The 26,500-nt window shown below is 39.1% G+C and overlaps 2 protein-coding genes across 9 annotated transcripts in view; both read right to left on the bottom strand.

Moving 5' to 3' along the window:
- Nucleotides 1-26,500, bottom strand: part of FARS2 (phenylalanyl-tRNA synthetase 2, mitochondrial) — a 252,560-nt gene that overhangs the window by 180,187 nt on the left and 45,873 nt on the right. For 6 of the 8 annotated variants that reach the window (XM_064443541.1, XM_064443536.1, XM_064443543.1 and 3 more), the window contains 2 exons: nucleotides 13,894-14,529; nucleotides 2,752-2,911 (listed from right to left, as the gene is read on the bottom strand). In XM_064443541.1, the coding sequence (XP_064299611.1) occupies nucleotides 2,752-2,911; nucleotides 13,894-14,511 (778 nt within the window). In that variant the 5' untranslated portion in view covers nucleotides 14,512-14,529. Of the gene's footprint in view, nucleotides 1-2,751; nucleotides 2,912-13,893; nucleotides 14,530-17,784; nucleotides 17,805-18,316; nucleotides 18,513-26,500 lie in introns of those variants that run through there. The other 2 variants (XM_064443539.1, XM_064443540.1) reach the window with 2 other exon arrangements.
- LOC135310083 (kinetochore protein Spc25-like) lies at nucleotides 1,040-2,219 on the bottom strand (the record flags this gene model as incomplete). The annotated part of the gene is given in 1 exon segment (XM_064445325.1): nucleotides 1,040-2,219. A coding segment is annotated over 1 exon segment (495 nt), but the record flags the coding sequence as incomplete, so codon positions are not given.

The raw sequence follows: 26,500 nt of genomic DNA, 5'->3' as shown, positions 1-26,500 counted from the left end.
AAACTTTGGCTTTTAACAGAACATGGGGCCTTATGGAATATCCACATGAAGGAAAAATAGATAACTTTTCCAAGAGCAATAAATGCAGTAAAATACACTTTAACTTTTAAGTTAAACTCTATAGGAGTTGAGACAAAAAAAGTAATCAAAAGTATTGTGTAAAATGAAGAGTAAAATGAAAGTTAAAAGATGACAGCTGTCAAAAGACAAATTTAATTGTGTGTGCCCCAAGTCACTTGCACTGCACCCATCTCATGTCTATTGTCTAGCATGAAGATTGCTTCTTTGAATATTACCTTCCTGTTTGTACTGACAGCTTACAAGAAGATCAAGAAGGTGATGGGGAGAGACCTTAATACTTCCATGAGTGGAGGGGGGGGAAGGGGGAAGAGATAATTACATTTAAATCACAAAGACAAAATACAGTTAGTATTTCAGGAAAAATATTAGGGGCACAGAAATAGAAAATTCCTACAGCAAGAAGGTGGCACCGACTTTTAATCTGTAGCTTTACAATCATTTAAGAATATATTTTTTTAATGTCTTTCTAGCTACTTTGTGGACTGTAGAAGAACTAGTAATAGCCAACATACAGAAGCTTAAAGTGCAGCATCTGTCAACAGTTAGAGAGGGATGTCACTGCAGTCTCAGATATCACTAATAACTCCTAGAAACTGCTCACTTTAACAACATCCTCAGCATCTGAGGTTGATCTAAAAATATCATTCTTACTATTACTCACTTTGATCCTCATTTTGTATGTTGCAAAAGGCCACTGTTAAGTAAAATACAACCACAAGAAAATCTGAACTCCAGAACTTAAAATATTTTTGTCCAGGTAGAATAGAACAAAAACTAGTAAAAGTTTTGCTTGCTGTAAATTCAACTTTAGAATTTCAGAAAAACATTCAAGCAGTCATATATAGAACTTGCTACCATTACCAATCCACTCTTGGAACTACTGCTCTAGATGCAGTGGACATCTTAAAAGAGCTTTGAAAGTAGCCAGGATACCCCATGCATTCTAATACTATCCAGTATTTCCTCAACATAAAAATGAATCAGTTCAGAAAAAGAGCTTCCTTGCCAGGAAATAGCATTAATGTAGCGATTTTGACCCAAGCCATTTATAAATTCAGCTCCTAACACTGAAAGCAGTTATTTCTGAGGAGAGGATATTTCATTTGTATACACAGACATTGATTATCCTTCCTCATTCTACTCTAAGTACCAAAACCCCATTATTTTTCAGCTTGATGCAAACTTAGCAAATGTCGTCTCCCCTCAGCTGCAAGTTTTAATTTATTTGTGCAAGAGAAATGCAGGACATGCACATACGTCCCCCTTCCCTCCTCCTGTCAATCTCCATGCTGCTGTTGTGATCAATGGAGAAGTGACCATTGCCCTGCACCCTCCCCAGCAGTGTCCAAGCTCTGATGCATCCTCCGATGTGATACCGCAGCCATGCTCTGTCCCTCCAGGGACACGGGAGGCCCACAAGGACAAAGTAGAGGGGTCCCACACAACTTTGTGCTGGACCTGGGGTTGCCTCTCCTAGCAGGACCCACACCAACAGGTACACTGCCTTTAACACTATTTTCATTATTTTTCTTTATTTAGAAATTAGAGTAAGACATGGATAAATACATACTTCCACAATACAGGAAGGAAAGGAAAAAGTGCTCTACAGCTAGAAAGGGACGTATAAGTTAGTTTTATGCAGACTATTTATAGGATATGGCAGTGAAAGCTTTTTTGATGTTGGCAACAAACACCGAAAAATTGTTAGTTTCTCTCACTTTGAGCTGGAACTCTTCTATACAGTCCAGAGGAGGAGTACAGGAGGTCACTTCATAATCTCCCTGTTCATTTATGGAAAGGGTGAACACATATGACTTGTCAGGATCTTTGTGGTCAATGTGTCTGAATATAAACTGCAATTGTTCACTGTGAATTCTGCATATCTCCAGCCCAAGCCGCTCTTCAAACAACACTTTAGACTTGCATAGTCGTTCCACTCTCTCTTTAGCAGCTTTGTTTATAGAAGCTATTATTTCCTTTTTCTTGATCAACTCTTCTTTAAGCTCTTGGATGCTGTCAGTCAAGTCCTTCTTTTGCTCCTCTTCTTGATTTATGTTAGACTTTATTTCTGTCAAATGCTGTCAATTTTCTGATGTACGTTGGCTCTGCTGGAAAATCTCATTGCTATACTCCTCAATTTTTTATCCTAACACATGGCTTCTGCCAGACAAGTGCCTGTAGTTGGGTCTGGCACATGTCCTACCTGTATTCATACCCACTAGGTTACCCTGACATGCTGCATACCAAAACATTTTCACAAAAACCTGATGATGCAGTGTTGTATGCACCAGTACTCAGGAAAACCAAGAGAGGAGTGTGTGTGGCCTTTTGGGCTGTGCTTAATAATTTTAAGGTGTGGATATAACAGTATTAAAGAACAATAACCTATAAATACACGTTACAGCTGGAAGGTCTATCAATAGTCAGTTACTCTGACACGGATGGAACCCTGACCCAGCTAAAGACAAAAATCTAATAGTAAGGAGTATGAATGAAGACTCCTAAAATTACTGTAACTCTCACTAGAAAAAAAACCCACGTGGCCATTTTAGTATACCAGCTGCCAACATCACCCCTAAGCCTCCTGTCCTTATTACACAGAGAGATGTTTCTCAAAAGTCTGGGTGCCTACAGCCATCAGTGTCCAGGAAAAAGGGTACAAGAACCTACCATCACCAAAAATGTGAGTCACGAGCTTCGTGAGCACTTGCTTCAGGTTGAACTCCACCAGCCTGACAGCCTCCATGGTGTGACATTCTTGCTTGTATGCAGTGCGATGACCTTGCTCAAACAACTGTAAGCCTTCACCATCTTTAATGTTGGAGAACAACTAGAACAAAACCACAAAACAGCAGTGTTTTGCATCAATGACTTTCTAACCAAAAACAGAGAACGAAGTTGTATTGATTTAAATGAGAATCTTACTGGCTAAGTCTGCACCATGAAAAAAATGTAAAGACTGTGATTTTATACAAATTCTGTTCACTAAACAGAGACAAGTCATCCCAAGAATACCAATATTCAAACAGTAATATTTGTTTTATTTCTGTACCATATCTTCAAATAATATGATTAACTACAGGAAAATACAAATTTATAATAGAAACATCTCTTTTTTTTCAAATTCTCTAACTTTGAAAGTTATCATATGGAACAAAGTACACTGTACAGTAGATGTAAATTATATCCCCAAAACTGCAATACACAATGGCATTTATCACAGCTTCACCTTTTTTTAGCAATTGAATTATGTAAAAGAAATATCAAAACACCCAGCACTTTTTAAAATCTGTAATCAAATGAACTGCAAAAAATGCCTCAAAAAACCCTGGCAGTTTAATGAGACCTTAAGCTACTTATATTTGATTCATCTTAAGTACGATTTATTCATTTAAGAACTACCATTTTCCTGCATTTTCACACACACAGCACCTTTCTGTGTACAGGAATTTTGTCTATGGGGCATTTAAGGACTCATGGTGTCGGTCTGTGGTTTCCAGATAAAATTACAAAGGGTGGGGGCAGGCTGTATTTGGGGTGTGACAGACTTGCTCTGCATGCAGAGGCTGCTCTCCACCACAACTGCTGCAAATTGAAGATTTCTATTTCCTGTATATCCCCACAGTTTCTGACCAGGCGATCCCTGACAGATACATACCAGCAAGCCTAAATCCTCTCAGAGAGACCAATAAAACACTCTCGCTAAGCCGCATCGTTGGAAGCTCTGCGCCTTGGGGAGACAAGCAGGCAGTTTTACACTCTAAAGAGTTTTCGTTGGAAATCCTTACAGCTGTACAAAACCCAACTCTGTTAAGTCTGGAGGGTAGGGAGAGCTAATTGTGAAAGTGTTTTAGTGCCGTTTCCTACCCTTTCTGCTCCACCTTCCCATAGTCAACCAAGCACACACAGAAGGAAGAAACATGCATTAGGATTTTCTTCACATTAAGCCTCCCACCCAGCATAATTAGCTCTTACTCAGGAGATGCCATGGACAGTGTGTAACCTTAACAACTCATGGATGCCCACAGAAGTCGTTTTAATTGCAGTTTGATGCCTTCAGTGCACTAAATGCTCTAAAAAACTTCAAGTGAACCTCTGGTAGCCTACAAATGCTAGGCACAATTAATTAAGACTAGCTTCTAGCACATTTCATATAGACACAGTGCATGCAAAAGGAGCCTGAGAGTTTAGATACCATGCAAACTAGTAGCAAAATGGATTGAGGGAATTAAAAAAAAATCCCATCAGTAGCATTTAACTTTGTGTTGCTAGTCAGAAGGAGACTTGGCTGGCAGACTGAGAAAGCACCTCTCAAATTAATCTCCTTAGTGTGCTGCAGAAAAATACAAAATAAAAAAGGAAAAAGAGAAATACTGAATAAAATCATTATCCATCAGCCTAACAAAATTGCCTTTACCAATCAAAAGGCAGCAGCTTGACAAAACTAGGTATGACACTTTTAAATAGCAAACTCTTTATTCAAATGCTCACCTGAAAGATTTAACCCCCTTCTTCCTACTGGCATTACTTCTGCACTAGCTGGAAGAAGCAGATGATAGCCTCCTTATAACTAATTTACTGTCAGAGGGCAGATCAGTCACCCAGCATGTGGTTTTGAAAGCCAGGGGGTATTCACAGAGGCCAGCATTAGCCTAGGGAGGTGTCCTGGTTTTGACTGGGATAGTTAATTTTCTTCCTAGTAGCTGCTACAGTGCTGTTTTGGATTTAGTATGAGAATAAAGTTGATAACACAAAGATGTTTTAGTTGTTGCTGAGTAGTGCTTACACTAACCAAGGCCTTTTCAGCTTCCCATGCCCTGCCAGTGAGAAGCTGGGAGTGGGCACAGCCAAAACAGCTGACCCAAACTGGCCAAAGGTATATCCCATATCATATGATGTCATGCCCAGTATATAAACCGTGGAGAGTTGGCTGATGGGGTGGTGACCGCTGCTGGGGGACTGGCTGGGATCGGTTAGTGGGTGATGCGCAACTGCATCGTGCATCACTTACTTTGTATATTCTTTTACCATTATTATTATTATTCCTTCCTTTTCTATCCTATTAAACTGTCTTTATCTCAACCATGAATTTTACTTCCTCCCCCCCCAATTCTCTTCTCCATCCCACTTCCGGGAGGGTGGGGAGGGGGCGGCGGGGGGATACTTTGCACGGGGCTGTGTGGTGTTTAGCTGCCTGCCAGGTTAAGCCACAACAGGAGGTTAATTGCCTTAGGCTGACTGGATGGTCAATGGAGAGATATAGGCTCCCTGAGACAGGAACCTGAAGCAGCTAAATTAGGTTCCTGCTCCGAACTATACCCTCTACAGGTAGCTATGTTTTCTTTCTATTGACTGAATAGACTACCTTCAGTAAGCCAGAAACACCCTTCAGGCCACAGAGATTTTCCCCCTTTGACCTAGAACACACTGTATTTACACGTTAGAAGATGTATTTGTTATTTTCCCCATCAGCAGTACTTTAGGACATGACACACTCTTCCTTTCCCCTTCATTCCTCCCTTCATCCTCCAGCTTAAAACTGGTTCCTCAGACCACTGCAAGGAACAGATAGTCTGGACACTGCCTTTAAAATATAGCATTTGTATCAAAAAGTACACAGAAGTACTTTTCCTTACCACTGTATTATTCCTGAAATTTTGATATTGCAGTTACTGTCTGAAGCAAAATTTTATTTTAGTAGATTGTATCGGCTGTGGCAATAAAATACATGCAAGAACCATTAGAGTAAATATATTTAGTCATAATCCAGCCCTCTAACCTGCTGGCCTCTTCATCCTGCCAAACCAGCCATATGCACCCTCTCCTCTGTGCCAGGACAAGTGTCCATGCGGCGCTGCACTGAGCCAGGCTGGGAGGTGGATCTGGATGAGAAGTAACCCAGAAGGGAAGAAACTGAGGGATGTGAAAACGTTCAAATTCCACTCAGTAATCAATTATCGGCATACTGGAGGCACCAAGAGACATGCTGCCATGTGGGACGGCACTGGGCCACTTGTGGCACAGGCGTGAATCTATGCCGTTTGCATAGGCTGTGAAATCACAGCCTTCAGGGAGTCCCCTGAAAGACAGGTAGCGGCAAGCAAACAGCCCCCCCTTACAGCCAGGCACCGAGAGGCACTTTGGTATTCTCCATAGAGGCTCCTGTCAACTCCAGCACAGCTGTGGATGGGGTTATACTGAGAAAAAAAAGATGCCTTAAGAGTTGTATTAATATTTATTCCCTTCTTTCCATTCACCAACGTAACTATGTCAATATGAACAGCTTTAAACTGATACACCAATTTCACTACTACAATGATTGAACTGTGCTAAGTACACGTCTTGGATTAGAAACACTTCAACATTTCTATATACATAAAGCCAGGAAGGTAAAGGTTGAATAAAATGCAGAATCACCTACAGTTGCTCCTTTTTGATGTCAATTCTTCTCAAGCAACATCTGAGCAAATGGAGGAAAAAAAAAATAATATTTTTTTTAAAAAAAATCTGTCTTGCATAAAACACTGACACATCCAAGGTGCCACAATTTCATGTACATTTATTTCTTCACTGCAGACTAAAATAAAATGCACCATTTTATTGTATTGAATACGATCAGTCACTACTACTATCAGAAAAGAAATTTCCTGTCACCACAAATGGAACACATATGTCTCTGTCTAGTGTAAGGACAAGAACTTTTTTCTTTAAGTGAATGTATGCAAAACATTGAATATTGTGTCATCATGCAGAAGTCAAAAAAATTAATAATTACCAGGATTTAATCAGCATATCTGACTGATGCTGCATTACAAAGGAGAACGCAGAAAGGATCAAAGTGACCTTACCATGACATGACATTTACTCACCATTTAGCTAATAATAAGAATGAAGTCAAATTTGGTAACATGTAATGGCCAGAAGACACTGGGTTTTAATTGGACAAATACAAACGGAGCTATGCTCTGTTAAAAGCACTTCACAGTATTTCTCAGCCTGGCATGGAGGGTGGAAGTCACATGTATGATTTCAATAAAAACCCCAACATTTCTTCAGTCACTTGACAGACTTCTTTTAATCTCACATTACTTCATTATCTGTACATTTAGGATTCAGTCCAAGATTAAGTGTCTCTTTACAAGATGGCATTCATAGTAGGTTTCAGATCAGAAAGATCTGTAACTACACCCTCTCTTTCCACAATGCAGCTGTGTATGCCTCCTGCCAGTCATGCACACACCAGCAATCAAGATAATGAATACATAATGCTCATGTATTTACACTCACAGACAAACTGGCACTTAAGACTAGTTCTACACGAGGATCTGCATGTGGAAACAGTCAACCTTGCCACACCAAATACATTTTGACTCAGTGGCCCTGATAAATATCCCTATAAGCAAACAAACAGCTGTACTCTAAATCCACTTACAAATAGCAAACTGTTTCCACAACATTTAGATGTGCTGTTAACACTCAACGGATGGATCAGGAATGATGATGATGTCACTTGAAGATGGCTCATCAAAAAGAAAACCTAATGCCAGTCCCAATCAGCCTCCAAGATGATGAAACTTGTAAACCTGCACCCCCATCCAGGCAGTTTCAGGTGCCAAAGAGATACACAACCCGTCTGCACGACAGAATGCTCTTTACTGCATATCGATAAGCACTTGTTTTGGGAGAAATTGGCAAATATCACTTCAAGCAACAAGCTTGCAGGTGGTCACCTTCTGGATCCTTGTTTTCCGTCCTCCAATTACAGTGAAGAAAGATTATTTCTATTTGAGTTGGGGGGGGGGGATTTTTTGTTTTGTTTTGTTTCAGTTTTGATTTGTTTGTTGTTGTTTTTTTAACCTAATTAAAGTGTTTCAGAAAAAAACAAAATCATCGCCACTTTTAAGGGAAAATCATACAGATGTGTTTGAACAGCAAAGAAAAAGCAACACTTAAACAGATCTCAATTATAATGAGACAAATATTATATGACTCAGACTTCTGTTCCTGTGGCAATAGAAATTCCTTTATTTTGAAGCATGCTAGACTTCCCAAATACACTTGTAGACATTTTCCCTCTATTTTTCCAGCACAACTTAAATATCACATAGAATAGATTTAACTGCTGCATTGAATAGATTTAACTGCTGTATTCTGAAAAGCATTGTTGGATTTTTTTATTTTATTTTTTTAGCTGGATGAGACAAAGTTTGAAAAAATATTTTATATAAAATCTTTGCAATAAAAGATGCACTAGCGGCTTCCAAACTTTCTAGACCATGGACCACTATGAAAATCTCACAGACCTTCTGATGCCCTTCAGTGTCAAGTTTTCAACTAAAAATAACAATGAACACAATGTGGGTCCTCAGACCAGTGAAGCTCTATTTATTATGGCATGATTTATACACCACAGCTTGGAAAATACTGAATAATACAACGTTCACAACTCGAGCAGACGTCCGCAAGAATGAAGTCAGTTCTACCTGAACTAGCCAGGCCCTTTATTCCTACCACTCAGGCAAATTGTAGCTTCAGGAATAAATTCAACTCAGAATATTCTCGCAAAGTAACGCTGCTATTCTTTTTTTTAACATGGTGGATCTAGTTCAGGTGCCTCTGCTCCTGTATATTCCTCCCTGCTCCCTAAGAGAAGGAGAGGCATCCCTCAGCTCCTTGGGACTGACGCATTGCTCACAAGCAACATAACGCCGTCCCAGAGGTAGCAGCACCTGAAACTTGACGTGATGAACACTGCTTATTGAGCTGGGTGTCTCACCAAATGCATGCAGCCAGCACCTCTTCCCATGCCTGGATGTGCTTAAGATGCGGGTACAACTGCTGGCACACAGTGCCATCAGTGCTATCAAGAGATGGCATAAGCATGTAACCATGTAGGGAGATATGTGGTAGATGTCCATCCCAAGTTTTAAAAAAAAACAAACCAAAAACCTTTTTCGTCATTTGCCACCTACAGAAGAAAGTTGCATGGATCTCCACTTCAATACTATTATCTCAAAGCACCCAGGAAATCCCAAATTCCCTCTGACTCATACATGCTATTACATGATAGGAGGTAAACGCCCTCAGCCAGAGGGATTGACACACCAATCCATGACCCTCCACGTCCATGTCATCTGGCTACAGTCACTGACTCCTCCTCACACAAGCCTTAATCCTTGCTGGCTGAGGCACTGAAGAGCATCACCCAGATCAGAAGAAACACACAGAAAAGGGGATTTCCAGGGGCTGATTTCAGGGTCTTGCATCACCCCTGGACAAGCCTCTCCCTATCCTCAAGTTCCAGAGGGCTAAGGGGGGCACCTGTCCTGGGCCACTTAAGCCTTTTAAATATTTGTTCCTCAGTACCCAACTAAACATTGCTATCATGACTCCCAGTTACATAGACAAATATTCTCACACATCCTGTAAATGTTCCAAATCACTCTATATAATAGGCTGATCCCTGGAACACTATAAACCTATTTAAATTCCTTTACAGTGTCCAAAGCTGCAGTACCATACGGGATTTTGGAGAAATCAAACCTAGTGACACTGGTCTTGCAAGTGAAAACCTAGGATGGCATGCACTGGTTTAAAAAAGAAAAAAGGTTAAAAAAAGTGCGAACAAAGATGTAGGTCAATCAGGTGTTCACACCTACCCAAAAACACAAGGAAAAGGATAAAAACAACTTTTTTTTTTTTTTTCCTTAAACCATGCACAAAGAATATGGCCAGGGTGCACAAGTATGAAAAGACAAGGAAAGGAGTACATATTTATATGAATAAGAAAATCTACACTCCTATTACCTGGGACGAGAATCTTTACACTTCAGGATATAAACTCTATGAGGTTACAATATCGAAATGTTTTCCTGCAATTATATATACTGCTTTGGAGGGGCAGTCCTTATTCTTAACTGGAATATTTACATTTTTCCATTGTGTCCTAACAAAAGAGTTGTCATTTCCACCAAAAACATTTCAATGGAGAATAAAGATGTACCCCTACTACTTCTTTGCAGCATCCCGATTTATAATTTTCATATTTTAGCACAAACGTGCCTGATAAGAGTATCACTTCACCATCTGAACAATCTGCTATTGGCCTCCATTGGAACAAGGTTACTAAATTAGAGAAGCAATTCCTATGTTTTCACATCTGTTCCTCTTAAAATTTATGTATAATTCAATACAGACTATAAAATACCTTATGAAGTCTCCTTCCAATGTGTAAACATTATTTGTTGTCAAGTGAAAAAATGTTTTACGACTGCCATTGGGTTTATATTGGCTCCCTCTGCTGGCTAAAATGCACAAAGTGTGATTTAGTTAAGATTTTTTTTTCTCTTTTCCATAAACTGTGGCAAGTAAAGAACTGCACCAAATACCACAGCATAGCAAAGAAATAATTTTCTTTATAATCCACCCAGAAAAGTTAGCCACTTCAAACCTGACTACAGCAGTATCAATATTGCCAAGCCAAAGGATTAAAAGAAGGAAAAAGCCATACACCATAGAAGGAAAAAAAAAAATTCCATACACCCTTTAGAAGGAAAACAGGCATGCTAGAGGAAGAGAGTACAAAAGAAATAACATTTGGGGGTACTATTTAAGAAGAACAATTCATTTTATGTCCAGAATTCTAATGCAGATTCGGGAAGCTATTTTGGCACTAGTTTGAACTATTTATATTATGTAGTTTCTAACTCTTCTATATATTACATTCAGGTAATAATTATCTAAAATGTTTTTAAATATACTGAAAACATGTCTGTGTAGATTTTCAGTTCTTTTATAACAGTCCAAGGACATTTTTTCAAGAGTTTATGGGAATTTTCAGCATGACTTATTCTAGCTTTTAGCAATGAGTTAGTTTGGAAGATGGGAATTTCTTTAGTACTTCAATACCTGCACTCATACAAAGCTGCAGAAAAGCATCGGCTACCTGCTCATCTTCAAATCATAGATTACTCTTCTCTTACAAAAATAATCAACCAACCGTCATGAAAAATAGTATAGCCAAAGAAGCAAACAGCTCCCAAGTATCTCAGAGTAAAACACTAAAATTGCCAAACTATGATTTGTTTTTCCAGCTCTTACTTCCAATGTATTGATTTTAACTCTGATATGAAAAAGAATTATACTAAAGGTTTCAGTCACAGGGCAGAACTTTTAACCTAGCCTTGACTACAGAATTTGGTATTTGTAAAGGAGACACACTTTTCTACATCTTATATGGTCTTATCCTGCCTAAAATTTCAGCTGAGGATCAACTCACTTTTTTTCCCCCCTCCCAAACTGAGATGAGATGTCAAATGCCTCTAAATTCAAGTTCCTATAAAATCACTCTAGGTTTTGGGTTTTATTCTCACCCCCACACACACTTCTTTGGTTACTATCACTGAGAAGATGACAAATGATAAATGTATAAATCAAAAGAACAAAGTAGAGCAGTAAACTGCCTACAGCATATAAATTATTGTATTGGCCATAGGAGGAAATGTACTCCGGGCTTGTAGCTAAGAGCTACCAGTTTTTTCCCTTAGTTCCAAAGATTCTTATCCCCAGTACTGTGCAAATTTCCTCTTGCCAGAGATTGCAGTCTGGTTATGAATGAAAAGTCTGAGATGAAGGTAACTGGCCCTGACATCCACACATTTCTGCTCAGTGGGTTACAATTTAAACATTGGTATAAATAAATGAATATAAAAATATTTCTCTCATATAGGATTACCTCCATTGAGCTTTTGTTCTGCTCAGACAGTTCCTTCTGGAATTATTTAAATTTGGGTTATTTTGAACAGGCAACCAGAATATCAAACACAGAAACAGTCCCCAGTGAAATTTCAGAATTACACATTCAATTTTTTCCACAAGGCTCTTGTGATGGTGACTGTAAGAAGTTTTACATATTGCAAGACTCCATCAGTATTTAATCTGCAACTGAGGCAAAAAAGGATGCTTTAGATCATGCTCAAGTTTAGAATTTATGCGTGTTGTCCAATAAACAAGTCTCTACACATTGTACACCATGCCACTATTCCTTCTTCTGTACAAAAAGTGAACTGGATTTTCATTCTTCAGAGAGACAGACACATTTTCCAGCACATCGCCAACTTCGAATTCATCAGCTACTAATACTAATATTCTCCAATAAAATCTCTACCATTTTCTTGGGGAAAAAGAAAGACAACAAAAAGAAACAGCAATCTACAATGCAACAAAACAGATTGTTACACATCATGTATTTCTATATAGAAGTTGTCAGTGAACTTTTCTGTAACTTTCTTCCCAGTTATTAAAAATCATATTTCTACTGTTATTCCTATTATTAAATTTGTAGAGAAGAAAAAAATAGTCCGTCATTAGGACCAAAATTTCTGAAGGGCCGTATTCATTAACAGTAATTTCATTCATTAGATCAATCACACCTAAGTTTGCAGAAATGCCATCCTGCAAGAGTGTCGATGTTACAATTTTGTGGCAGATAAAATCTTTCCATCTGAATGCCGGAACTCCTGCTCAAGTAAAAAAAGTTTGTCGTGAACACAAAACATTAAGAAATGGCATTTTTTTTGGTGTAGTATTGTACATTTTTCTCTTCCATATACCCTGATTGCATTCATAAACAGGCCTATGGGAAAAGAACAGCAAACAAACAAGACTGGGTAAATCTGCAAGATTTACATTTCCTGGTTACTAAAGAAGGGGTCGCAAGCTGTATTTGATGCCACATAACTCACAGAACATCTGCAGAGGCAGTTAGATTTTCAAAGGGGAAGAAGCAGTGACAGCATGGGGTGGGAAACACCAGTGCAGCCAGCACGAACCCTTTCCACCAGTGAGAAACGCTGTGCTCTGTGATTACTCTAGTTTTCCCTCAGTCATCCAAACCCACCAGGCTTCCCTGCCAAGCTCCTGTCACCCACTGGCAACCACATTAAGAACGGTCTACATCTCAGTATTATTAGAATAAGCTAGTTTTAGTTATAGAAGTGTGAATTTGGCAGTATTGCTACAAGCATACACAAATTATACAAATCAATTACTATTTAGAAAAACAAACTGGCTTATATTCACCACTGATCAATGATACAGCAGAATGCTTAATGACACCCAGGCATTTGCAGAACATGCAAGCTGGGCCAACAAAATATATAAACCCAAGGGTCTTGGACATCTACTTAGAGCTCTCTAGCTGATGCCCCTGGACTCTGATGAGTTTACTGTGTCTGTATCACACCCCCATAACTATCACCTGCAACAGATGAATCCTTCAATGCAGCTTTAGGATGAGATGAAGAATGGAACAGTTGATTAAAAAAGACATTAATTTACTGAATGTTGGAGTTATTCAAAGAAAAAAGATGACAGAATAAAAACCGTACTTCAGATGTAGCTGCAACTACTCTCATCCATGAGTCCTTCAAGTATTAATATGACAAAATTTTTGGTGAAGTGACCTTACCAGAAGAGACTTGTGATAGAACTAGAATTGAATCATGCAGATCATTAGCTAAACCAGCTGTTTCCTTTCAGATAATGTTTTATTTTGCTAGTTTTAAGAATATTATCTTTCCATTTGTTCTACATTTTCCTGGGGAAGTTTATAGTTGTTTTCAAATTCAACATTTTCCACCTATATTTTTCCCAAAAAGTATTACTACATGATCAATCACTTGATCTTTATCAATCTACAGCATAACACACGCGTTGCTCTAACATGTTTACATGCATGCACTTCACTTACAGCAAATATAAGATCATGTAACTTACCCAAAACCTCTTTCACTCCAACTAGAGAATTCCTACCTCATGACAGGAGAAGAGACGAACTCCTTCCATCTGATGGAAGACTGGGTAGTGGGTGTTATCAATTGTATCACGACGGTAGACATCTCCCACTGCCAAAAAGGCATCTAGGCCGGAGTGTATCAAGTCCCACTGATGAGCTGATGTATGTGCTCTTAGCATGTGATCACGATTCAAGTAATAGTTATCCTCTTTCCTTCTGCTGGCGTGGTTTTGTGGGATAAGCAAACTATCAAAATTCTGCTGTACTGTAACCACTGGAGAAAGACCATCATATACAGAAAAGAGCGGATTCCCACGGCGTCCTACATATTGTTTGTAAAAGTGGTCCTTGACCTGCTCCTTGATTAGCCACAAAGGGTGATGCTTTTTGTTGTGCAAGTTCTTCCCCACCTTGGAAAGAATCTTCTCTGTGACATTGCTGTAGTCATCTTGAGGATAAACTTTACCGAGCAGTTCCACAGTATTTGAGCAGGGTGTGTTGGCAGCAAAATCTGAAGGTACAGACTTGGATGAAGAATGCCTTGAAAGGGTGGGTATTCCTCTAATTTTTACTTTTGGTGACAGAGCTGTTTTAGAACACTTAGCTACTCTCACGAATTTCCAGAGCATTGCCATTGCAAAGTCTTTTATGATCTAGAAAAAGAAAAAAAAAATTTAATTAGGAACTTCAATCTTGCTGCAGGAACTGCTAGTATCTCAGGGATAAGTGAAATCCAAATGTCTGCTTGTTTAATATGACAAAGTTCCCATTATAAACCACTATTTTGACTTCAGAGGATGGAAAATACCCTTGTGATCAAATTTCAGCTAGGGTATCTTATTCAATTATCAGTCTTCTGCATCACTGCATCAATATTAATGACTCGAGACCTAGCCTTAACCCCATTCCAGATAGTGCTACTCTTAACAGCTGAATCAACAGTAGACCTTCTTAGAAACAGTATTTTTCATCTGGTTAAAATACCAGGCAATAACTGAATACTACTTATGAGAAACTCAGAAATTTAACAACGCCCTTCAGCAGTCAGGGACTTGCTTATAATAAAACCCCAAGCATTAACTTGTTGTTGTATCATCGACCCCCATTAGCAGAAGCTACGGAAGGTGTCCCACATCAACCAGATGCATGTGGCACACACTATGCAATCATTGCTAATCCTTACTTAATGCCAAACAAAACCAATTTAACCTTTCAAACCACTGAAGCACTGTGAAAAAACAGATGGCCAGACCACAAGGCATATATTTATATATAAACAGCATATTAAGTTCACATATGAGTATTGCACAAGATTCACAATAAAGGCTCCACATGGTCAGAACCAATGTTAGCACTGTGGGGTGAGCACAAAACCCGTTCTCCATATGTTACCAGAATGGCTATTTTCACAGCTTCCACAGCTGTACCAGGCAGGGAGGCTTGCAAATGTCAGGAAGGTGAATGAAGTGATGAGATGCTGAAAGATGTCTGAACTGAACAACTTGTTTCCTATCAAAGGGCCACCTTTACACACCTGCCCTGTTTACAAACAGCCTTTACGCTTCACGTGTACACAGCTGTACTACGCTGTAGTGTTCAAAGAAGGAATTCCAAAAACACAGTTTTGAGGATCATGAGCCCTTCAGTCACTCCAAATGCATAAGCACACTCTGAGATGTAAAATCACTTGAAAATCTATAGCTGGGCTTCACAAATACTAGCATAGCTTCCAGTAAAATAATTAAGCATTACAATTTGCTTATTACAGAATGGGAAATCAGAGACATTAGAAGTGACTGGGGAAAGGCATCTGCTCCAAACAACAAACTGGTCTGTATTTCTCTATGAACCAAGGAATCTAGAGCTACAGCCTTCCTGGGTGAAAGAATTTCCCATGAAGGACTTCCTAAAGAAGTGGCAGAAGAAAAGGACATAAGCAATGAATAGACCACAGTCTTCAAAGGACAGCTTTCTGTCTTTACACTAGGATTACAGTATCTGGCTAGCTTTCCACAGGAACATAAGAGAAACAAGTGTAAAAAAAAGAACAAACAAAGATCATTCTTCATACTATTAAGCTCCAAAAATAGAAATGCAAATAGAACAGACACATTCTAGAATACAGAGTCCCCAACCAGATCTGTAGAAGATAATGGGTATGTTCAAATGTGGCTACCTTTCTCCTGGCTTACACTCCTGGATGTTCTCTATAGGTCTATTTCCTGAAGTAACTGTACCTCAGTAAATCAAAATGAAGGCAAGGTGGGTAGTCAGAAACTAAATTTGGCAGGGCAGTGTAAGATTACTAAATATTTGGTTTAATCCTTTTTCTGGTCAAATATCTTAAGAAAAAAGATAAGCTACAACTTTTATCTAGTTTTGAAACTTTTAAGAATTGCTTTGGGGATTTTTTTTGTTTTGTTGGGTTTTTTTATTTAAAGAGTTGGCAAAATTGTTTCACCAAGTTAGTTCTTGGGCATTACTGGCAAGGTCCTTCCATAAAAGAATTCACACATACACACACCAGAAACCCCTCTGACAGAGACTAAACAAGGGATAGCCTTACGTTTTGAAAAGAGGCTCCATTTTCCCTAAACATACGTTCTCCTTCATGGGAAATGAGTTCTCATTTCCAAACAGCTGCTTGAAATACCCAGTTCTAGTCAGATAACGAATTCAGCTTCTCTTAAGTAAATATCACCATCTGCCCATACATTTATTTTTCTAAAAAATTTTATTCAAAACTTACACATAACTGTAATGTACGAAAAACTCTCATGACTTTATTGCAAGTCTCGTGATGTTTGGTGCTTTCCTAAATACCATCCCTTAGAGAATCAGAGAAGTTTAACTTTAACATAAACAGTTCTTCTCAAGATTATAACTTCATGGATAAAGAAATTCAAATATGAACTATCAATATTGGGGTGGGGAAGGAAGGAACTTTTGTTTGTTTATTTTAAGACTGATGATTTTTAAGGGACACTAACATACACATCTCTGCACTCATCTTTAGACTGGATATCAGAAAAAACTTCTTTACTGAAATGGTGGTCAGGCATTGGAACAGGCTGCACAGAGAGGGGGTGGAGTCACCATCCCTGAAGGTGTTCAAAAAATGTGTAGACATGGCACTCAAGGAGACATGGTGGTGTTGGGTTGACAGTTGGACTTGATGGTCTTATAGGTCTTTTCCAACCTTAATGATTCTGGTGATAAATTACATTTGGGGAGAGAAGCCATACAGAAGGAAGGAAAAAGCCATGTTTACACTCTTGTACATGTCTACACTGTACAAGAAACCTTCAAATCAAAGCAATGTTTACCGGGGTGAAGAGCAACACTGGAAAATAAAGAAATCTCTACCTTTCCGCTAGCAATAAATAACTTATGTTAAGGATACACTAATTACTTATGTTCACTTGTAATAAATAGACAGTTATTTCTAGCAGACATCTATCTAAAGGTCTGAAAAAGCACAGTTTAAATGTATCATTTTCTTCCTTCAGTTCTACCATGTTTATTATTTGGCAGTAAAATGAAATGGGTTTCTGTGCACACTGACAAAACCTGAATCCCACAGCAGAGACTGCCAGCCAGCTAACAAACACAGCAAGCCAGACAGCAGCTGTAGGTCCTGTAACTGAAAACAAATATATAAATGGGAAATAAACATTGAACTACCACCACTGGCATCTACTATCCAAAGACAGCAAAGCGCTCCACCAGCATTTCCAGTGAGTCACGTGCTCTGGGCTTCAGAGTGCCTCTGACTCACAGCTGGGAGCTGACGCAGAGTTTCGAAAGCAGGCTGCCCCACCAGCACCTCCCAGAGTGATGCTTCTCAAAGCACTGCCAGTGAACGTGCAAATACCAGACCCACCATCTCCTATTACACAGGCCCTTACCTTGACACTGTCACATTCCTGGGTACCTCAGTAGCTCCTCTGAAGCTCCATGGGCCTGTTCCTGTACCTCAGTCTCCATACGGAGATGTCTAATACAATTGCAGGAACTCAGATCTTTGATAGGGATGATATCGTACATTGTGTTTTGGCAATATGTTTGGAACCATGCTTGTGCATGTGTATGAGCTTTTGAGCAGCTTCACGGTAGACCATAGGGCAGAAGGCGGCACCCATGTTGCCCAGGGATGAAGGCATCAGAACAACCCCGTCCATGCTATGGATAGACCAGGCACAGGATAGACCACGCTTGCCAATGTCGGTCCTCTACTACAGACACCATGCCATTTCTACAGCAGTTTCAGCTGATGACAAGGCTCCTTCAGCCCCACAGAAAACCAACCATCCCCCATGTAGCAGCACAGTAGATGTTACATATGCAGAAGTACACCACAGTCAGGAGCTTAACAACAGGGAAACAGCAGATAGAATACAAAAAAAAAAAAAAATCGCAGAATACAAAAAAAAACCCCACGTGTTTTTCACATTATCATATTGCTGTACTCTTAAGGCATATCCTTTCACGTTTAAATCCAGGTTTCCATGTCACAGTGCAGCAAAGATTAAGACAGCATTATCACAGGTGCAGTGGTATTTGTCACAAGTCCCCTCTACTCCACCGTGGTTTAGGAAAGAATCGTAGACTCAGTGAAACTCCTCCTTACACCTGCCTTGGCAAGGGAGAAAAGAAGGGTAGTTCAGCAGCTTACAATGAAAGGAGAAAAGCCTGTGCACCAGCACTGTTTTATTCACCCACTTCTCCTAGAAAAGTGGAAGAGAGAAAATGCTCTTGTTTGAGCAAACTAGAGCCCACCAGTGAACCAAACAGGCCTGCTTTCAGGGCCATTTGCTAGGTTTTTACCTCTGTGAAGCAAGGGCACCCCCACTCTCGCTGACCGCTTTTCTGTATGCCCTGGGCTTTTTACTGTTTATGACTGCAGAAACACAGATGGGCTACTGCATACATAAACCAAAGTACATGATGGGTTTGAAACCAAAATTCTACAAAGATGAGAGTCTGTCTCCTATCCAAGAATAGCTAATTAATGCAAGGCTCTGAAGTGCCATGGAAAATGTTAGAAAAGTTGGGCTGCCACCATTTTGTGATGTGACAGCTTTTATCTACCGTATGTGTGGGGAGGGGAGTTCAACCAACATAGCATATGTTAAAACAAAAATTATAAACATATGCTAGGCTGCTAAAATTGGACATTTACCAGTCTGCTTAGCAATTTAGCTAAGCACTGAATTTTAGTTTTGGAAACTATGTAGACATGGAACAGCAAATATCATTGTATTGCCACGACCATATCTACATTGCATAGGATATAACCGAAATTATTTTGCATGCGATACTAATAATGAGCTCAGATTTATTTTTCCAAGCTTATTTTAAAATATAGATACATTGTTGCACACCAGAACAGACTTTCACTCTTAGTGAGTATGCTGAATTTATGTTATACACACAGACCTCTGAAACAGCCTTCCAGACAACTTAGAATGGATCCATTTTAGAATGTGACCTTCCAAGGGCAGAACATTTTCAGATGTCCCTGATGATGGGTAAACACCCAATGGAACAAAATATTGCATGCACTACAAAGCGCTAGGCAAGATAACATAGCCTTCAAGTATTCAGCTCTTAATTTTGTCATGCACTTGGAGTTCTTCTAGTTAATAATCCATCAGCAAGTTCAAAGAAGCATACAGAATAACTTTTTTTTTTGTTATTTTTCTTAACCAAAGCAAAAATGTGTCATAAGCTGGCTTGCTGTCTGCTCTCTAATAGTGATACATTAATCATGATGCCACCTTTAGCAACATTTTGAGGTTTGCAATATTGAGAGAGAAAATTAAAAAACCTTTTCTGGGATAAGGCATGACCATGTTTTCTCTCAGTGTGACATGTAACACCTTCTTAAACATGAAATAAAAGGTATTAACAGTGGTGCACCTTTTTCACTGATGCAGAAGCTGCCTATGGCCTGAACAAAGGCCAGTATTTCATGCTCCATTTTACCCATACGAGCACCTGAAGGCAAGCACAGAAAACATGGCCCATACTTCTGAGGCACACCTTCAACCCTTTTTCTCCATTCTTTAGGACTGCAGGATGGGCTAAGGTAGTCATAGGGGGCAGCAAGTCTTTGAAGAGGGGAACACACTTCTGCAAGGACCTCCGGGCAGGTGCCAGTTTTAAAATGTTACGAATCATCACTTGAGTACACTCGCCATTCCGCTTCAGGTTGAATATTACAAATTATGACAAATGTCGTATTCAAGTCACGCTGCAGCAAGTTTCAGTTCCCTGTGCTGTCCTCCAAAGGCTGCTGCAGGCAATAGCTTCCCCTGATACACAGTATCTCTCCAAGGTTGTTCAGGTTTATCCATAAGTTCCCCACTTATTAAAAGTAAACTCAGTAGCTGTGCTGCCTAGCTGGTGTAAGACTGTTTCAAAGACTGACATAATCGGGTTTCAGGACAACCTATAGTGAATTCAGTTTAAGCAGTTCAGAAGTAAAGTATCCACACACTGGAATTTGTGATCAGCAAGCTCATCAGGTACATCAACTTGCTGAATTATTCAAAGAGTATGTAATTTTTTTAAAAGAGAAAAGTATAACCTCTAATGCCAACTGTGCTGTAAAGACCAAAGGCAAACAAATTCAGGCTTCTGGTTCTAGAAGGTGGAAAGACACCAAACATTGTAACATGCAAAATTCAGAAGCTTAAGGTGAGCAGTCCAACCACACCATTTTTACTTGAACAGAAAACTCATGAATAAAAACAAATATAGAGGAAATATGCATGTCAGTAGATTAAATTAAGGAAAATCACCCCTGTTCAGAAATGATCTAATTTCCTTTAATTTATACCTTGATTATTTCTTGATTTTCTTTTTCACAAACTAAAACAGAGTTTGTTTTTACTCTAGAAATGTCAATTAAGCCCTTTAGTGGAAACTTTCAGCAGTGTGCGATGACTAAGGCACACAAAACTCTACTGAAAATTAAGGAGCTGTGACGCAAGCGCCTACTGACATACCTGTGCTCTTCCCTCCCTCCACAATGAGATGAGACAGCTAATAGTCAATTCCATATTTTACAGGAAAATCCTCATTACACAAACATATTTTGAAAGCATTACATTACAAATTACAGACTGCAAAAAGGCCATGCAGAAACCATCCTTAAATATTCTCAAATGCGTCTCCCGCTTTTACACAGATGCATTTCAACAGACGCAATCTGAAAAAAAAACACTACCTTCATCTGCTGAGGGAATATTCTTTTTTCAATACCTTGAAAATGTTGCCAACTAGCTTTCTTCCTTAGAAGACATGTTGTAAATAACTGTCAAATGAAAGGGACAGAGACTTTTAAATACCTATAAAATCCTCACTGCAGTCAAGATTACCACTCTCTCTTCTGCCTTCTCTTTTCCACCAATACCCGCCATTTGATTATCTGTATTTTTCTATAGATGTATATGCCATCAAGAATTTCACTCCCATGGAGTTTTATGAGTAAAAATTAATTTGTGTAGAAATCAGGTATTAGCAATATTTATGTGTAGTGGTGTACTTTCTTAGTTCTCACTGATTAACTACACCATTTGTAGATAATAAAATCATAGAGACCTCATCCTGCCTTAACAGGAGGAGGGAGCAATAATATTTTTGCAGTCAGCTATCAAATACCAAGAATGGGACACGTGCAGATTTGGTAACAGTGCAAAGGACAGCAGAGGAAGTATAAGTAATTAATTTTAAGTATTAATAATTTCCATTACAGTAATCCAAAACATTACACCATAAAACAACAACTCCACAGCATGTGGGGTGATAAATATAGTACATGCTGCACTCCCAAAACCGCAGAACCTCCTGAACTTCTGTGCTGCTTCTCAGGTAGAGAAAGTCACCTATAGGTGCACTGCTATGTGTCAGTGGTCTCTGTGGGATGAAGATGCACGCTACAGAAAAGCATAAAGCTGTAGGTACATGCTTTATTTTTGCAATTTAAGGCAGAATGGCTCAACTGCAGCCACCAGAAGCTCTGGATCTCCCTGGTGAGCCAACCGGGAAGCTGCAGTCTCCCTTCTGGAGAAGTGCTGCACCTCCCCGGCAATGGCAATGGCAGGAGCCCAGCCATCTGGAAATGCCTGTGGTAGACAAAGAAGATATCCTTCAACCCAGAAGGCACCATTGACTTGTCAAGTTATGACTGCTTGCCTCTTCCAGGGGAAAGGCAGAAAGAAACACAGAAACATCTTAGATACCATACTCAACACACATGCTACCTAAAGGGCTACATTTAACCTTCATCTGCAAAATATTCAACATGCCCAAATACCCAAGTGTCAGACACCACATATGGTACAGTGGAAAACTAAACTTCAGAAACAAACCCAGCCCACCCAATACTAAGAAAACCAAATTACTTAGGTGGGTCATGCCAGAGGAGGCGGCTAACATGAATCACTCAGTTCATCCACAAACTAGAAGTCTTCAGCTTTACCTGCTATCTCCCAATAGTATTCTGATTCCCACCATCTCCTTCCATTTTTGCAGAGAACCGGGGAAATCCATGACTCAACACAGATCTCCAGATGCTCTCCTTAGTAATACACTATACATGATACTGTAGTTCAAAATAATAACCTAGAGATTAATATGAAAAAATTAAATATAATTAATATTTTAAACCAGGGAGTTATGTAATGGTTTTAATACGTATGTAATCAACATTTAAACCGAACTAGATTTCTTATCATTTTTCAACCCTAAGTGGTGGTGGCATTATTATAAGTTTTGTGTCATGTTGATTTGCTGTCACACCAAGTTCTAAAGAGATCAGTTTCACATATCTGTTATCATCTTGAGCCAAAATATCACCAGAGAGCCAAATCTCAGAGCTAGCTGTGATGTGAACTTGATCTCAACTCCAGCTGTAACTCAGCTGCAGTATCACGCCTTGGTCTGTCTCTATTATAGAAATAATGAAAGTCTGTGAACAGACAGAGCCTTTACAAGGACTATGTATCTTTCAACAGCCAGTCAAAAAAAGAAAGACAGAGACAAATTTCTCTATGGATTTTACTTCAGAATCAATAAGTCTCACAGACTACAGTATGGATAAAGAACAGAAAACGTAGATGTTTGCAGCAGAGATTCCACTGCAGTCCAACACCTCCCGGTTAGAAAATGTATGATCACGCATATACGCAGAAGTCATCCCTAGTTTGAACTGCACCATCTTCATTTATCTGTCATGGGCTCTGACAAAGCATTTAAGGAAAAGATTAGAAGGCTCCTAAGGAAGGAACTGCACTTCCCTGCCTGGGGCATATTACTTCTCTGAGGTTGGTAGGAACAGGGCTGAAATATTAATGAGTAAGCCATTTGTCAAGAAGATTATGCAAGAAACCTTGGCAGCCACACAAAGAGGCCAGCAATAAGGTACCAAGCTAGGGCAGTACAAACCAAGCAGTTAAAAGGGGAGGGAGAGCTGGAAACCACTTTCATTTGCTCGTCCATGCTTATAAGCTTTGGAAGTAAAAAAATTAAATATTCCCATTCATTCAAGATAAAAAGTCAGCAGACTCAGAATTAGTAATAACTAACTTCTAAAAGGGACTATGAGCCACTCTAAGATGTAGAATTCAAGTTTTCAAGTCTTGATTCCTCCAATAAATTACTTCTAGTGAAGTAAATTGTAAATCTTTGCAAATGAACTATCTTGTGACATAGTATGGGAGCTAAAAGGTGCTTCATGATAGAAGCCACTTAATTATTGAAAACTCACAAACAAATGCAAAAAAATATCTCACGCGGGCAGATACACAAAAATGAAAAAAGTACACTTTTCTTGAGGTTTCCTCACAAATCATAATGAAAAGAGACAAAGACAAAATCATAACCACTGTACCAAATCAGACATTTAAATCTATACTCCCTAAAAAGACCAAAGAACTAAATCAGTTCCAGGAGTTTCCAAGTACTATTTGTCCGTAAGTGGAACTTGCAAAAGAAAATGATCACGAAAAGATTCAGTCAGACTCCATGTTCCCACCATTTATTCCCACAGTTTATTAATAAATTTTGACATAATTTTAATATGCTTGTTAAATATAATAATTATAAGTATGCTTTTTAGGTATACTATAATTTTATATAGTACTTTTTATATAATAAATTTGAAGGGTTTGTTTTTAAAGGGACATTGCTAATTTTTCAGTGTAAGCATATCTAAAAAGCATGCAAACCATCATCATTGTTAAAAAGAAATGTAACCCAAAATTTTTATTTAAAAAGAAGTTGGCCCTATTGGCAAATAAAGCAAATTAATGTATGTTGATTTACCAAAAACATAAACATAGTCACTTTGTCAAATGTTAAACATGTCCAACAGTCTGATCTATGGGTTTGATCCCCATTGACACCAGTTGGATGTACTGACACATAAACAGAACAGCGTTACACAGCAGCATTTAGACTTTCATTAAGCAGCACTCTGCTCTTAGATAGCATATGTCTACATAGGACCTCAAAGTGCTTTTCAGCCATTAACCAATTAGGCTCTACAATACCCCCACGGGAAAAGTATGCCATTATTTATACCCATTAGTGTGGCAGTTCCCAATTCAAAAGTGCTGTACTTCAACGTCTTGGCCTACGCTTATTTCTTCTTTCCAAATTGTTTTGATTATATTGCCATTTTTTCTCCATGTTCAGAATTTTCTGTTTGCAATATCATTTTATCAGCAGTTTAACAAGTATAAGGGCTACTGTGAATAGAATCAAAATGTTTTGAAAGCAGCTTGCCAAAAATCACCTAATAGGAATCATGCTGAACAGTTCAGACATACAGAGCTATTACCACTGAAACAACCTGAACGGGCAGATTTTTAAGGCTCAAGCCTACATTCCTTGAGCAAGAAGTACAGTCATTGCTCTGTCTGTATTGTGTCTCAAACTCTACAGGCTTTAACCTTACTGTAATTACAATTATGTACTACGTATGATCAGGAGAGACCAACTGGCGAGGCAGAAGATATTTAGGGGAGATGAGAAGGGGACCAAATGAAGCATCATTGAGGCAAACGGCAATATGAAAGAAGAAAGTAGCAAACTGGGTTAAGTGGCATGGGCTAGATCATTGCTGCTGTATCCACTCCACAGAAAGGCTGGCCTGCAAACCAGCATAGCATTAATCAGTCATCTTCTTTTAACCAGGATTTCACTTCTGATCACCACGTTTACCAGAACCAAAGACAGCATTTACTTTGATAAAGAAATATGTTTGTTAGGGGCCTCTTTTGAGGGAGTTTCACCTAATACCTAACCCCACTGCTGCTCTTGCTTCAGATTAGGCAGAGTGAATCATGTCAGCCTGCCAGTCCAACCACAAAAAAGAGCATTACATGGTGGGTTGTCTCTGCTGTATCAGTTGCGAGAACAGACAGAGTCATCTGAGATTCAAATAAACACAATACATACTGAGATGCAAGACAGACAACAGAGATAAGACTTTTTTAATCATATTTACTAGTGAAAACCTAGCCAAAAGCAACAACATGCCATCAGCCTTAGGACTTGGTTCTGCTAGGGCCAAAGCAACTGGGCGCTGGCTTGGCACAGCAGTCAGCATTTGCTGAAGAGTTTTGCTGAACCAAGGCTCAAGAGTTCAGCAGAGCTCACACAAAGACCACGACAACTTCGGAGTAAAGGAAAAAGAAAACAAATCTAACCAATGTCACAAAGCAGCAAAGAGGGTGCCTCCTACACCATGCATTACTGCCATGGTAGTAGCGCCTGAAGCCAGGCAGACTACACATGAAATAGGAAAATACAGCACCTAGAAAGGAAAATTGTCATGTCTTGTGCTGCCAGTGTAGGCAATCAGAAAGAAGTGTGAGGTCAGTAGTGACAGATACCATATATTAGCGTTAAATAATTCTAAATCAGAGTCTTTACCACGACAAGACGACACAGTAGAAGCGAATCCCCAGTGGGATTTAAAAGCATTACAGGATGCTTTGAAACCAAGTCCTAATTGAATGGAGGGGCAGGAGATGCAGGTCTCGCAGCATTTAAGAAGGTAGGAAACAGTGCCTTGCTGAGGTTAGAATCAACTACATGGGGCTCGATAAGGTCACAATGAGTTAACTTTAAGGTAAAAGGCATGGCCACAGTCCCTCTCCCTTACATGCGTAAAAACCAATGGACTATTGCTATAATGAACTGCTACAAAAGGTAAGTTAAGGGCAATCAGGTCTCACTCAGCAAAGGAAAACATAACCAGCATCTATACAAGATTGAACTAGAACAGCCACAGATTTATAACATGTACTAACATTTTTTCAGCATGAATCTCTCATATTAAATTCCTGGAGATCCAGCAACCACCACCCTGAGCTATTAAATCAAAGTGATGGTTTAGACTTGTTTTATTCTCTATACCTGCTAGCTAATTTCAAAGTTACAATTTCCCAAGTATAGGCTATCATGTAACCAATATAGTGACTTACAAAAAAAGAATTTAATTTCCATACTGCTACTCTGTGTATACTCCAAGAACAAGAGAATTACATTAAATTTGTCCTGCTTGCTATTTGACATAACAAAATCTGGCCTATTTTCTAGACAACGTTA

The sequence above is a fragment of the Phalacrocorax carbo genome, chromosome 2, assembly GCF_963921805.1.
Source record: "Phalacrocorax carbo chromosome 2, bPhaCar2.1, whole genome shotgun sequence".
Taxonomy (NCBI): domain Eukaryota; kingdom Metazoa; phylum Chordata; class Aves; order Suliformes; family Phalacrocoracidae; genus Phalacrocorax; species Phalacrocorax carbo.
Note: the sequence above shows the minus strand (reverse complement) of the source record. Positions and strands in the feature narration are given on the sequence as shown.